The sequence below is a fragment of the Vidua macroura genome, chromosome 24 (genome assembly GCF_024509145.1).
Source record: "Vidua macroura isolate BioBank_ID:100142 chromosome 24, ASM2450914v1, whole genome shotgun sequence".
Taxonomy (NCBI): domain Eukaryota; kingdom Metazoa; phylum Chordata; class Aves; order Passeriformes; family Viduidae; genus Vidua; species Vidua macroura.
Genome location: NC_071594.1, coordinates 1,043,289 through 1,057,342, shown reverse-complemented (window position 1 = coordinate 1,057,342; position 14,054 = coordinate 1,043,289). Strand labels below are relative to the sequence as shown.

Genomic DNA, 14,054 nt, shown 5'->3' with positions numbered 1-14,054 from the left:
ACCAGTGCTGGCTCCATAATCAGCCAGCATAATAGACAGAACCAGCCCCATAACCAACCACCAACCCCATTTAGATTCCCCACCCCACAGTGTCCAGGCAGGATGGGCACCCCATGACCCACACTGTTCCCATTCCATGGTCGCCAAGTGGAATGGGCACCCACAATCAGCACCAGCGCCATAACCAGCGCTATCCCCATTCAGTAGTGGCCAGGTGGGACAGGAGCCTTGTAACCAGTTCCAGCCCCATTGCCAACACCATCCCCATCCCGCTGTCTCTACCCTGTGGTAGGTGGGATGGGCACCCCAAAAGCAGTACCAGCCCCATAACCAGCACCAACCCTATAACCATCACTGTCTCCATTCCTTGGTAGCTGAGCAGGAAAGGTCCCCCATAGCCTACACTGTCCCCACCTGACCTTATCCATTCCATGCTAGTCAAGCAGGATGGGCACCTCATAGCCAGTATTGTCCCCATTCCACAGTGGCTACGTGGGCCAGGTGTTTCATGGCCAGCACTGTCCCCATTCTACGTGGCCAAGTGGGTCAAGCCCCCATAGCACCATCCCCGTCCAACAGCAGCTGATTCGGTTGGTTCCCTCATATCTAGCATTATTCCCATCCCACCATCCTTTCCCAGAGTTGTCCATTGCTGTCACTGACCCCCTCCTGTGTCCCCCCTTTGTCCCCAGATGGCGTTTACAGTGCAACAGCACAGTGCACGCTGCGGGTGATGGTGATCACAGATGAGATGCTCAGCAACAGCATCACCCTGCGTTTGGCTGACATGTCCCAGGAACGCTTCTTGTCCCCCCTGCTCAGTCGCTTCCTGGAGGGGGTGGCCGCTGTCCTGGCCACCCCCCGCCACCGCGTCATCCTTTTCAACATCCAGACGGACACAGACGTAGGGCCAGCGCGGATCCTCAATGTCAGCCTCTCGGCACTGCTGCCAGCGGCGGCGCCGGGCGCGTCGCGGTTCTTCTCGTCGGAGGAGCTGCAGGAGCGGCTGTACCTTAACCGATCACTCCTGGCGGCTACCACAGCCCAGCGAGTCCTGCCTTTTGATGACAACGTGTGTCTGCGTGAGCCCTGCGAGAACTACATGCGCTGCGTCTCCGTCCTGCAGTTCGACAGCTCCGCGCCCTTCCTCGCCTCCGACACCATCCTTTTTCGCCCCATCCACCCTGTCACGGGCCTGCGCTGCCGCTGCCCGCCTGGCTTCACCGGCGACTACTGTGAGACCGAGATCGACCTCTGCTACTCCAGCCCCTGCGGCAGCAACGGGCGCTGCCGGAGCCGTGAGGGTGGATACACCTGCGAGTGCCACGAAGACTTCACTGGTTAGAGTCACTGGCCAGCCCCTCCTGGTGGTGTCCATCCTCATCTTTCCTCATCCAGCTCCTCTTCAGCCCTCTATCCCTCCCTCCCTCCCTCCCTCTGCCGGTAAACTGGTGGCAATGGGGCCATACCCCCTACCCCCTCCCTGGGACTCCAGCCCCCACAGGACCCCCTGGTGGGGAGTGCCAGCCAGGTGGGGGAAGGCATGTGAGAGAAGGGGGTGTCTTTGGGTTTCCATGGTAATGGGAGGTGGTTGCCATGGTGATAGAGCTGGGGATAAAGATGCTGGGGGACAGGGAGGGAGAGAGGATCCCCACCTTCCCATTTAGGGTGCTTGGTGTCACACTGGGGAGCCCTGTGAGTGCCTGGGGGGAGAACTCGGGGGTTACTGGGTGTTGGGGAGGAGAGAGGACCCCCAGCCCCCATTTTTGGGATGCTGGTGCCATTGGGTTATCACATTGGGGAGCCCTGTGAGTGCCTGGGGGGAGAAGTCGGGGGTTACTGGGTGTTGGGGAGGAGAGAGGACCCCCAGCCCCCATTTTTGGGATGCTGGTGCCATCGGGGTATCACACAGGGGAGCCCTGCAAGCTGAGAACCTGAGGGGGGGCACTCTGGGTTTAATGTGGAGGTGTGGGGGGAAGATGGAACTCCTTACCTCAGTTTTGGGGTTCTGGATGTCAAACAGGGGAGCACTGTGAGCTGAGTGCCCGGGGGGGCCGCTGCACCCCAGGGGTCTGCCGGAATGGGGGCACCTGCCTGAACCTGCTGGTGGGGGGATTCCGGTGCCAGTGCCCCCCTGGGCACTATGAGAAGCCCTTCTGCACCATGAGCACCCGCAGCTTCCCCCCACACTCCTTCCTCACCTTTCGTGGCCTCCGCCAGCGCTTCCACTTCACCCTCGGCCTCACGTGAGCCTGGGGGAATCTGGGCAGGTGGGGGGTGATGTGTGCCCCTATGGGTGTCACATGGAGTGTGGGGTAGATGGTGATGTTTGTCCCGTTGGTGTGAGATGCAGTGATGGGGTGTGAGGTGATGAGTGTCTTGTGGGCACTGGGTGGCTGGGTGGGTGCCCCCATTGGCATAATTTGGAATGTGGGATGGTGGTTGTCTCAAGGGCATCAGATGGGGTGGGCATGCCCCATTGGCATCATATGGGATGGGTGGTGATCAGTGCCCCATTGGCATCATATGGGCTGTGGGGTGATTGGGTGTGGCGTGATGGGCACCCTGAGGGCACAGGGTGGGAGCAAAGGGCGTGGGTGACCCCTTGGCATGGCAGGCAATGGGGTGGGGGACACCTTGTGGGGGCAGGGGCTGATGCGTACAAGCATGTCACAGTGGGTACAAGGTCATGGGGTAGGGCATGAGGGGTGTGCCTCAGGGGCACAGCAGTGTCAGGGGGTGTTGGGGAGTGCAAGGGAGGCATGGAGGGATTGGGGGGGTATTGGGGCACTGCTGGCACTTGTGTCCTCCAGGTTTGCCACACAGGAGCGGGATGGGCTCTTGCTGTATAATGGGCGCTTCAACGAGCGGCATGACTTCGTGGCGCTGGAGATTGTGGATGAGCAGCTGCAGCTAACCTTCTCAGCAGGTATGCACTGCCCCTGCCGTGCCCTGGCCCCGTACCCTGACACCCTTGTGGGCACTGTATCCTTCACTGCATCCCTCACTTCATCCCAGAGATCCCATCCTGGCACTGCCTGGCTCTGTATCCTGGGCATCATATTCCTGGCACTGCATCTCTCATTGCATTCCTCACTGATTCCTCACTGCATCCCTGGCCTGCCATTCTTGGTGCTGCCTGATGCTGCATCCCCGACATCCCTTCCCTGACACTGCATCCCTGGCACTGCATCCTGGACATTCCCTTGCTAACACTGCAACCCCTGCTTCATGTCCCCAACACTGCATCCCTGGCACTGCATCCTGGGCATCCTATTCCTGGCACCGGCACCCCTCCTTGCCTCCAATTGTGTTGCCCCGACACTGTGCCCACAGGTGAGACCACCACCACGGTGTCACCCTTCGTGCCAGGAGGAGTCAGCGATGGGCAGTGGCACCGGGTGCAGCTGCACTACTACAATAAGGTGGGGGAATGGGGCTCATGGGGGGGCACAGTGGGTGGGGAGTGTTTGGGGCAGACAGAGGAAGGGAAGATGAAGGGGAAGGGTGGGGGAATGGAGAGATGGGGGCGATCAGGTAGGGGATTTGCAGCACCTAAAGGACCCCTAAGGGATGTGCCCACCTGTGGGGGTCCCAAGGGATGGGAGATGGGAGATGGAGAAAGAGGAAGGAGTGGAGGGGAAGAGGGTGTTGGAGGGATGAGGAGAGTAGAGAGGAGATTTGGGGAGCTCCAAGGGACCGTCAAGAGATGCCTCCATCCATGAGGACCCCAAGGTCCTCACCCACTTCCTCACCCATTGACCCCCTGGGGAATCCCACCTACTTTCCTCACCTGTGGGGACCCCTGAGGAATTTGAATGGGGGGATGGAGGAAGAGGTCAAAGGGATGGAGGCTTGAGGGGGATGAAGGGGACCATTGAGGGGTTTAAAGGGGGCTGAAGGGATGGAGGGGAGTGTTGGGGGGTCTGAAGAGTGGGGGGCTGGTGGGCTGGAGGGACATGGGAGCCCGGTGAGGGTTGAGGGGTCAGAGGGCAGTGGGAGGATGAGGAGTGGGACAGAGGCTGCAGGATGGAGGTCCTGGGCCCTCCTGCCTAATGTGGGGCCCCCCAGCCGGTTGTGGGGCACTCGGGGGTCCCACAGGGCCCCTCAGAGCAGAAGGTGGCTGTGGTGACTGTGGACGACTGTGACACGGCCATGGCCCTGCGTTTCGGGCCCCGCCTTGGCAACTACTCCTGCGCTGCCCAGGGCACCCAGACTGGCAGCAAGAAGTGAGAGGGGCCTGGGGATCCCATGGGTGGGGTCCCTTGGGGTACCCATAGAGAGGTCCCTTGTAGGTGAACAGTCTCTATGGGTGTGGTCCCTTTGGAGTCCTCACTAGTGAGAGGTCCCTTGGAGGTCACGGATCCCTATGCATGGGGGAGTCACTGGAGGTCCCCATGGGTTTGGGGGGTCCTCTTGGGGTCCCCGTGGCACTGGGGGGAAATGGGGAGTCCCTTGGGAGTCTGTTGAGTTCCCCATGGGGGAACACCCTTTGGCTGGTCCCTTAGGTCCCCACAGGTTTTGGGGTGAGTTGAGTGTTCTTTGGGGTTCCCTTGGGACTTCCGTTGGATGGGGGGTGGCTGGGTGTCTCTTGAAATTCCCTCGGGGTCCCCATGGATTGTGGGATCCCTCGAGGGTTTCTTGAGTCCCCGAAGTGATGGTGGGCTCTGCAGGTCACTGGACCTGACGGGGCCACTGCTGCTGGGGGGGGTCCCAACGCTGCCCGAGAGTTTCCCGATCCGCAGCCGGCACTTTGTGGGGTGCATGCGGCACCTCCACATTGACCAGCGCCCCGTGGACATGGCAGCCTTCATTGCTAACAACGGCACCCTGCCCGGTGGGCTCCAGATCAAGAGACTGGGGAGGAGCTGGGGAGGGACTGTGCTCCTTCGAGCAGAGGGAGATGGGGTGTGGGGTTAAGGGGTACCTGAACAGTGGGGCTGTGTCCCCTGAATGATGGGAGGGGGTTCCAGGGCTGGAGGGATGGATGGGGGTCCAGAGGGCATGGGGGATGCTGTGCCCCCTGGGTGTGGGATGGGAGGTTAAGGAGTGCAGGTGTGGGTTGAGGGATACCAGGACCATGGGGCTGTGCCCCCTGGGTGTGGGGAGGGGGTGTCAGAGAAATGGGGCTGGATGGGGGTCCAGGGGACACAGGGCAGAGCTGTGGGGAGGGGGTGAGGGGGTGCCAGGGCCATGGGGCTAGAGAGAGGTCCAGGGAACAGGCTGGGGCCCCCTGGGGTGTGGGAAGTCAGGGGGTGCAGGTTTGAGTTCAGGGTTGCCAGGGCTACAGGGTGTAGGGTATAGAGTAGGAGTTGCTGGGGCTTGAGGGCTGGCTGGGGGCCCAGGTCTGGGCAGTGCTTGGGGGTCTCTATGTCCCATGAGTGTGGGGAGGGGATGCCAGGCTCATGGGGCTGAATGGGGGTCCAGGGACACAGTGGTAGAGCATTATGTCCACTGGTTTTGGGGTGGGGGGTGAGGGGCTGCCAGAGCCATCGAGCTGGAATGGGTGGCACTGATAAAGCTATGTCCCCTGGGTGGGGAGGTGCCAGGACTGGGGGCTGGATGGGGCTGTATCCCCTTAAGGGTGGTGTTGGGATGTGAGGTAGGGGCTCAGGGGGTACTAGGACCATGGGGTTGGACAAGGGTTCAAGGATGTGGGAGTGTGTGTGCTCCATGGGGTCAGGGGTCCCAAGCCATGTGTGACATGTGACCCCTGTGCCCCCTCACAGGTTGTCCTCCCAAGAAGACCCTGTGTGACACCAACACATGCCACAACGGTGGCACCTGTGTGCATGAGTGGGGGGGGTTCAGCTGCCGCTGCCCACTGGGCTTTGGGGGCAAAACCTGCCAGGAGGGTACTGAGGGGCCTGGGGGGACAGTGGTGGGGCTGTGTGGGGTCCATAGGCTTGTTGTAGGTCCTTGGGGGGCATGGGGAGGGTCTCTGGGTGGGTGTGAGGGGTGTGGGAAGAGGGTAAGGGGCATCCCTGCTTGCCTTTGGTGATCCGTGGAATTGTTGTGGGTTCGTGAGGGGGTATGGGGGATCTGTGGGTGGGTGCAGGAGATCTGTGGGAGGGTGTGTTGGCATCTGTGGGATGTGCATGGGGTCCCCAGGTGGGTGCTGGGGATCTGAGATTGGGTATGTGAGAGGCTGTGTGGGGTTGTGGAGGGTCCTGGGTGGGGTGCAGGGAGTCCATGGGCAGGTGTGGTTGGTCTGTATGGGGGGGCGCATGGCCGTGTCATGGCACGGGGGTCCCTGGCGTGGGCTTGTGGGGGGTCATGGAGTTGCCCCCAGTCCCACGTGCATGCCCTACAGAAATGGCGGGCCCGCAGCGGTTCGTGGGCAGCAGCCGCGTGGCGTGGAACGGGCTGGCACTGCCCCTCTCCCTGCCCTGGCCAGTCCGCATCATGTTCCGCACCCGCCACTCCCGCGGGGTTCTGCTGCAGGCAGGGGCCGGAGGTCGCCTAACCCTCATCCTGCAGGTGGGCACGGGAGAGGCATGGGGAGGGCACGGGTGAGTCCTGAGGAAGGTGCCAGGGAGGAGAGGTGGTTGCCATGGGGATGTTATTGATTTGGGTGGAGGTCATTGCCAGAGGAGCTATTGGTCTTGGTGTCATTGGCATAGGGGGTATAGCTCTGGGGGGAGGTCATTGCCCTGGGAGGGTATTGACTTGAGCAGGAGTATAGGGGGGTTGGCACCGGGGCAGTGCCAGCAGTTATTGCTCTGAGGACGGGAGTGTTATTGGCATTATTGGCACTGGGGAGTTGTTGGCACAGGGTTTATTGCCCTGGGGGGGGTCATTGCCCTGGGGGAGTCATTGGAATAGGAGGTATTGCTGGGGGTTATATATGGCCACAGGGAGGTAGTGGTGTGGGGGGATTGGAATAGGGGAGTTACCCTGTGGCAGGGCAGTATTGCCCTGGAGGGGGGTCTGGTGGCATCGCTGGCATTGCTGTGGGGGGGTGTATTGCTGGCAGGGGGGAGCAGTGCAGGGGTGCCACCCCTTGACGGGGCATTACCTGAGGGGTTGTCTTATTGTCCCAGGGGAAATTGTATTTCCCGGTGGGCAGTGCCTGGTGCCCTCCAGGTTTTTGGGATCCTTGACATGTCTACTCCTCACAGCTGAGCGAGGGGCAGGTAGAGGCTGGTGCCTGGCAAGGGGGGGCCCGTTTGGCCACCCTGCGTCTGCCGCAGGCCAAAGTCAATGACGGCGCCTGGCACCACGTGGAGCTGGAGATGCGGGGGGGCCCTGGCCGCAACCCCTCTGTCACCCTCCTCCTTCTCACCCTCGACTATGGCCGCCACCAGGTATGGGAAGACTGAGGCACAGGGGGCATCCACTCTGATGATGCCCATGTGCCACCGTGGCACCCTCTGTGGCACCCCAAGGTGCCCATGGGGGTCCCTGTGCCCCCCAGGCGGTGGGCGATGTCCCTGGAGAGCTGCAAGGGTTGCGGCTGCGCACGCTGAGCCTCGGGGGGCTGCTGGGGGACAGTGGCACCGTGGAGGAGGGGTTCCAGGGGTGCCTGCAGGTACGGAGGCATGGGCCCAGAGGGCGTGGGGAGCATGGGGTGGCAGGCATAGGAAAGAGGGGTGGGCTTGGGGATGTGGAAGAGAGGATAAGGACATGGTCACAATGGGAGGGCGGCACAGGGACATGGACACAGGGACATAGCATAGCGCTTGGGGAAATGGGCACAGGGATGTGAGCACAGACGTTGGGGATGTGGCACAGGGTGAGGACAGGGCCCAATGAAGCAGGGCCTTGCCTTGGGGATGGGGACATGGGCACGAGGAAGAGAGGGACAGGCACATGGGTGCAGTGCTTGGGGACGTGGCAAAGGGCTTGGGGACATCGTATGATGAAGGGGTGCAGAGGGACATAGGGACATGTACACAGGGGTTGGGGACATGGGCACACTGGGAAGGAGCACAGGGACATGGGCACAGGGCTTGGGGACATGGGGTTTGGGAACGTGACACAGAGAAGTGGGGGCATGGGCAGGGTGGTGGGGGGCACAGGGATGTGCACAGGGACAGGGGCACATGGGCAGAATGGCTGGGAGGCACAGGGACATGTCACAGGGTTCCGGGACATGAAGTGGGGCATAGAACAGGACATGGGGACATGGCAGGATGGAGAAGGGCACAGGGATGTGGGTACAGGGAGATGACATAGGACAAGGAGACATCGGCTGTGTGGGCAGGGGGACAGTGGGGATGCACTGGGTACTCATGGGCATAGTGACATGGGGCGCAAGGTCATCACCCCAGGGCCTGGGCAGGATAGGGACATGGCTGTGGGGACATGGGTGTGACTGGGGAGGTCATGGGTCATACAGGGGGTACTGGCTGGTGTTGGGGCCACTGAAGCACTCAGAGATGATGTGACTGGAGAGGGGGGCTGGTGTGACATAGTGCATCCTGGTGTGGGGTTCGGAGTGTGACATGATGTGGGGACAGACTGAACACAAAAGGGTGACACAAAAGGTCCTGGGTGGTAGCGAGGGACATAGAGACTGGGCACGGCATGGGGGCAGGAGGAGTCATGGTGGCTGGGGCATCACTGTGACCCTGCACAGGGAAGTTGGGTTGGGGTGAGGGGGTGTCCCAGGTCAATGAGGGGTCACTGCAGGTGACACAGGGGTGTCACCAGGTGGTGCTGAGTTTGGTGCTGAGGTACAATGACAGGTGACACGATGCAGGAGGTTCAGGGTGGCACAGTGGGTCCAGTGTCATGGTGGGGGAAACTGAGGAGGGGGTGACACTGCAGGGTGGTCCAGGTTGTCCTAGGGTGTCCTCTGTTGTGGCAGGGGACACTGAGGTAGGGATGACAGCGGGGCAGGGGATTTTAGGGTGACATGGTGGGTCCTGTGTGTGGTGAGATCACACTGATGGTGACACTGTGTAGGAAGTTCTCGTGGGGTCTCCGGCAAACGGTGAGGGAAACTGAGGCATGGAGTGGAGTGTGTTGGGGGTCCAGGGTGGCTCGTGGGGGTCTTAATGAGGACATTGATGAGTGACCCTGCAGGGCCTGCGTGTTGGGGACCCTGTGGTGACTGCGGGTGCCCTGAGCCTGGCACAGGCGGCGCAGGTGAATGTGGAAGGGGGCTGTGCTCTGCCCGATCCCTGCGACTCGGGGCCCTGCCCCCCCCACAGCTACTGCAGTGACGACTGGGACAGTTTCTCATGCCGCTGCCACCCTGGTGAGCAGAGATCCCCCAGACTCCTGAAACCCCTTGGACACACCCCAGATATCTCCCAATAGCCCTGGAACTGACACCCCTGTGAAAACTCCCTCTGCCACGCCCATGAACAGGGATGCCCTGAGACCTCTGAGACACCCCAGCAGTCCCCCAACACTCCCTGACACCCTCCCGACACAGCCTGACACCCCCAGGTTGCTGACCCCTGTGACACACCTGTGATACCCCTCATTTCTACGCCTTTGAATGGAGACTGCCTGACAACCCCTGAACATCCCCTGACACCCTGTGGGACACTGACACCGCTGAGACACCTCTGTGACACCCCCTACTGCTACCCTGATAAGCAGAGACCCCCGACAAGTCCCAACACCCCCGAGACACTGCCACTCCTGTGACACCCCCCACTGCCACCCCCATGAGTGGAAACCCCCCGGCACCTCCTGACAGCCCTGAGACACTGCCATCCCCAGCACTGCCACCTTGTGACATATTGCCCCAACAACACTACGTTCTCTGGGCACCAGCACTCCACCCCTGTCCCCAAAGCACTGCCACCCTTCCTTATTCCAGCCACTCCTTATTACTGTCACCCCTGGGCACTGCCCCTCACCCCCATCCCTGTCCCCCGTCACTGTCCCCTGTTGTTGTATCCAACCCTGTCCTGTGCCCAGGGTACTTCGGTGACAGCTGTGTCAGTGCCTGTGCCCTGGACCCCTGCGAGCCTCCGGGCACCTGTACTCGCCGTCCAGGCACGGCCCCCGGCTATGCCTGCCACTGTCCCCCGGGCACCTTCGGGGCCCTCTGCCAGCACCGGTTGGTGACACTGTGGGGCACACGTGTGTGCTGGGGGGGGGGGGGCACAGAGCACCTGGGGGTGGGGGGGGGCACTGTGAGGGACACTGTGGGCAGGAGGTGAGGTGAGGTGAGAGGAGGGTGGGCATATGGGGCAGGGTGGGTGTGCAAAGGGCATAGTGCACATGCAAGAGCTGTGGTAGGTGTGCAAATGGCAGGGGGAGTGTGGAAAGGGCACAATGGCTGTGCAAGAGCTGTGGTGAGTATGCAGAGGTCACTGTGGATGAAAAGTGGTACTGTGGGTGTAGAAGTGGCACAGTAGGGGTGCAAGGGGCACTGTGGGGGTACAGGTGGCACTGTGAGGGTACAAGTGGCCATGTGAGTTTACAAGTGGCATTGTGGATGTACTCTGGAATGGTGCCCGTGTGCCAGCTCCATTGTCCCCAGGGAGGCGCAGCCATGCCCACGGGGGTGGTGGGGACACCCCACGTGCGGCCCCTGCAGCTGCGACGTCACCCGTGGCTTTGACCCAGACTGCAACAAGACCACGGGCGAGTGTCACTGCAAGGTGGGACCAGCCTTGTCACCTCCCCTGCCAACCTCTGCCATTCTCCTGTCACCCCTCTGTTTCTCCCTGCCACCCCACTGTCACCCCGTCACCTCCCTGTCACACCCCATCATGCCTCCAACAACCCCCCTGCCACCTCCCTGTCACCCTCTGTCAGCCCCCTGTCACCCCATCCCCGTGCCTGCAGTGACCCTCTGTCCCCCCAGGACAACCACTACCGCCCACCAGGAGGGGACACGTGCCACCCCTGTGAGTGCTACCCCACTGGGTCACTGTCACGCCGATGTGATGCCAACACTGGACAGTGCCCCTGCAAAGCTGGTGTCATAGGCCGTCACTGTGACCGCTGTGACAACCCCTTCGCTGAGGTGACAGCCAGCGGCTGCGAAGGTGGGGGATTGTCAACTTGTGTCACCCTGTGCCACTCTGAGTGCCCACCCTCACTCTGATGTCACCCTCCATTACTCTCTGTCACCTTGTGTCACCCTGTGTCACCCTGAGTGTCAGTGACCAGGTACTACTGTCACTTTGCTGTCACCCTGCTGACCCCATTGTCACATTGTGTCACCTTGTGTCACCCCACTGTTACTCTGTGTTACACTGGTGTCACCCTGCTGTCATCCTGTGTCACCCTACACCACCCTGTGCCATCCTGATGTTCCCCTGCTCTGCCACAGCTGTCATCCTGGGTGCCAGTGAGTGCCATTGTCACCCTGTATCACCCTGTGTCACCCTACTCTGCCCTGTTGCAACCCTGTGTCAACCCTGTGTCACTCCAAGTGCCTTTGACTGGGTGCTACTGTCACCCTGCTGTCACCCTGTGCTACCCTGCATCACTACCTTGTCACCTGCTGTCACCTTGCTGTCACCCTGGCTGCTGGCAACTGAGTTCCACCAACACCTTGGTTGTTGGTGTAATCCTATTGACACCTTGTGTCACCCCACTGTCACCCTGTGTCACACTGCTGTCACATTGCTATCACCGTGTGCCACTATGTCACCCTACTTTTACGCTGTATTATCCTTTAGTCATCCTGCTCTGCCACTGCTGTCACAATGCTGTTAGCCTCTGTTCCAGTGACCAGGTGTCACTGCCAGCCTACTGTCACCCTGCGTCCCCCATTTTGATGCCCTGTTGTGTCTTGCAGTGAACTACGACAGCTGTCCCCGAGCCATCGAGGCCAGCATCTGGTGGCCCCGCACTCGGTTTGGGCTGCCAGCTGCAGCCCCGTGCCCCAAGGGCTCTGTTGGTATGTGGGGACGTGGGGACAGGACAGGGGTGGCACTGGGCACACTGCCAGAATGAGGCTGGGGGTGACACAGTGGTGATATTACTGCAATGGGGCTTAAAGGGATTGACACCACGGTGGCATCGCTTGGGTGGTACAGGGCGGTACAGGGAGGTGACACCATGATTGCACTGCTGAGACATGGTGGGGAGAGTGAACACCATGATGTCACTTCAGGGTGGTGATATGGTGGTGGCACTACTAGGATGGGATGACACCATCCCATGTTGACACCAGTGGGACAAGGCTGAGGTGTGTCATGGTGGTGGCACCAGTTGGATGGAGCTGGGGTTGGGTGGCACCATGGGGCATCACTGGGACAGGGCAGGGAGGTGATACTGTAGTGGCATTATTGGGTTGGTACGGGGAGGTGACACTCGGGTGGCACTGCTAGGATGGGTTAAGGGTGGTGACACCTTGGTGGTACCACCAAGATGGAGTGGGTGTAACACGAGTGTGGACTTGTTGAGATGAGGTTGGGACTGCCACTGTGGTGTCACTGCAGAGTGTGGCACTGGTGGCATCAGGACTGGTGGCTGTCATGGTGGTATCACTGGGGGTGGCACAGGAGTGTGACACTGTGATGGCACAGCTGGGACAGGGCATGGCACCACTGGGACAAGGCTGGGGCACCACTCTGGTGTCACTGCAGGGTGGAACAGGAGTGTGACACTGGCAGCGCTGCTGACATGCTGTCAGGCGAGGCTGCCCCATTGTCCCCATGGTGTACTCAGTGTCTCCATCCCACAGGCACAGCACTGCGCCACTGTGACGAGCACAAGGGCTGGCTGCCCCCCAACCTCTTCAACTGCAGCGCGCTGGCCTTTGCTGCCCTTCGCCCCTGGGTGAGCCAGGGGAACACCAGCAGCAGCCATGCGACAGTGCCACTGGAGCTCCCTTGACTCTGTGTGTGTCTCCTCCAAGGCGGAGCAGCTGGTGGGCAACGAGTCACGGTGGGATGCAGGGCAGTCCCGGCGCGTGGCGCTGGCACTGCGTGAAGCGATGCGTGAGGCCCGCGGGTACTTTGGCAGTGATGTGCACCTGGCATACCGCCTGGCTGGGGCCCTGCTGCGCCACGAGAGCCGCCAGCGCGGCTTCCGCCTTGCTGCCACCCAGGATGTGCACTTCACTGAGGTGGGCATGAGATCACAGGAATGGGGACGTGCCCGGAGGGAGAATGGGCAAAGCGGAAAAGATGATGAGCGCTCCCATGGGGGGGGATGTGGGTGCATGAGCCCAGACACCAGGGTGAGGGGCACCCTTTTCAGGAGGGATATTGGGGCAGGAGAGCAGATACCCAGGTGACAGGCATTGGGGAGGGAGGTTGAGGGAGAAGGAAAAGAGCCTGGAGTTGCAGGGACCCCTTTGGGGAGGGTCATATTTGGGCAAAAGGTCAAACACTGGGGTGATGCGCATCTGCATGGGGAGGGGGGAGGTATTGGTGCAGGAACCTGGCTGCCAGGATGGATGGCACCCACCTGGGAAGGGTATTGATGAGGGAGCCCATGCACCAGGGTGATGGGCACACACCTAGAGAGGAATGGTGTAGGAAGTTTGATGCCAGGGCGGTGGGCACCCCTAAGCAGCGGGTGTTGGTGTGGCTCAGGATGCACCCTCAACTTTGTGGGGGTACAGCACCCCTGTCCCCCACTGCCAGTGCTGGGGCGCCATAGGTTAGGGACTCCCTGCCCAGACCCTAAAGTGCCAGTTCCCAGTGCCACTACCTCTGCCTTGCCCCCAGAACCTGCTGCGGGTGGGCAGTGCGCTGCTGGACACGGGAAACAAGCGTCACTGGGAGCTGATCCAGCAGACGGAAGGTGGCACAGCCCAGTTGCTGCAGCACTTCGAGGAGTATGCACGAGCCCTGGCACGGAATATGCCCCAGACTTACCTCAGCCCCTTCACCATTGTCACCCCTAACATCGGTCAGTGGGGACATGTGTGGCCAGAGGGCTGTGATGGGGGTTATGTGCCTGGGAACATAGGCATGCTGGGAACATGCGTGTTCCTTGGGACGTACATGTGCCCTTGGTGTGGTGCTGGGCACATGGGCATGGATGTGCCTGGGGGATGTATGTGCTGGGGACATGGACATGTGTGTGCTTGGGGACTTGTGTGTGCTCAGGGAATGTGTGTGTGTTGGGGACATGGACACATGTCTGGGAACACAGATCTCTATATACCTGGAGTATGTGTG

The 14,054-nt window shown here is 61.0% G+C and overlaps 1 protein-coding gene across 6 annotated transcripts in view; it reads left to right on the top strand.

The window, feature by feature from the left end:
- The window catches only part of CELSR2 (cadherin EGF LAG seven-pass G-type receptor 2), a 31,184-nt gene that overhangs the window by 5,220 nt on the left and 11,910 nt on the right, over positions 1 to 14,054 (top strand). For all 6 annotated transcript variants that reach the window (XM_053997905.1, XM_053997907.1, XM_053997906.1 and 3 more), the window contains exons 2-19: positions 693 to 1,340; positions 2,024 to 2,246; positions 2,814 to 2,929; positions 3,337 to 3,425; positions 4,072 to 4,229; positions 4,674 to 4,837; positions 5,730 to 5,855; positions 6,314 to 6,480; positions 7,122 to 7,307; positions 7,418 to 7,531; positions 9,031 to 9,205; positions 9,880 to 10,021; positions 10,448 to 10,568; positions 10,775 to 10,958; positions 11,717 to 11,818; positions 12,608 to 12,702; positions 12,782 to 12,991; positions 13,599 to 13,782. In XM_053997905.1, coding sequence (XP_053853880.1) covers positions 693 to 1,340; positions 2,024 to 2,246; positions 2,814 to 2,929; positions 3,337 to 3,425; positions 4,072 to 4,229; positions 4,674 to 4,837; positions 5,730 to 5,855; positions 6,314 to 6,480; positions 7,122 to 7,307; positions 7,418 to 7,531; positions 9,031 to 9,205; positions 9,880 to 10,021; positions 10,448 to 10,568; positions 10,775 to 10,958; positions 11,717 to 11,818; positions 12,608 to 12,702; positions 12,782 to 12,991; positions 13,599 to 13,782 — 3,204 coding nt within the window. The remainder of the gene's footprint in view (positions 1 to 692; positions 1,341 to 2,023; positions 2,247 to 2,813; positions 2,930 to 3,336; positions 3,426 to 4,071; positions 4,230 to 4,673; positions 4,838 to 5,729; positions 5,856 to 6,313; positions 6,481 to 7,121; positions 7,308 to 7,417; positions 7,532 to 9,030; positions 9,206 to 9,879; positions 10,022 to 10,447; positions 10,569 to 10,774; positions 10,959 to 11,716; positions 11,819 to 12,607; positions 12,703 to 12,781; positions 12,992 to 13,598; positions 13,783 to 14,054) is intronic.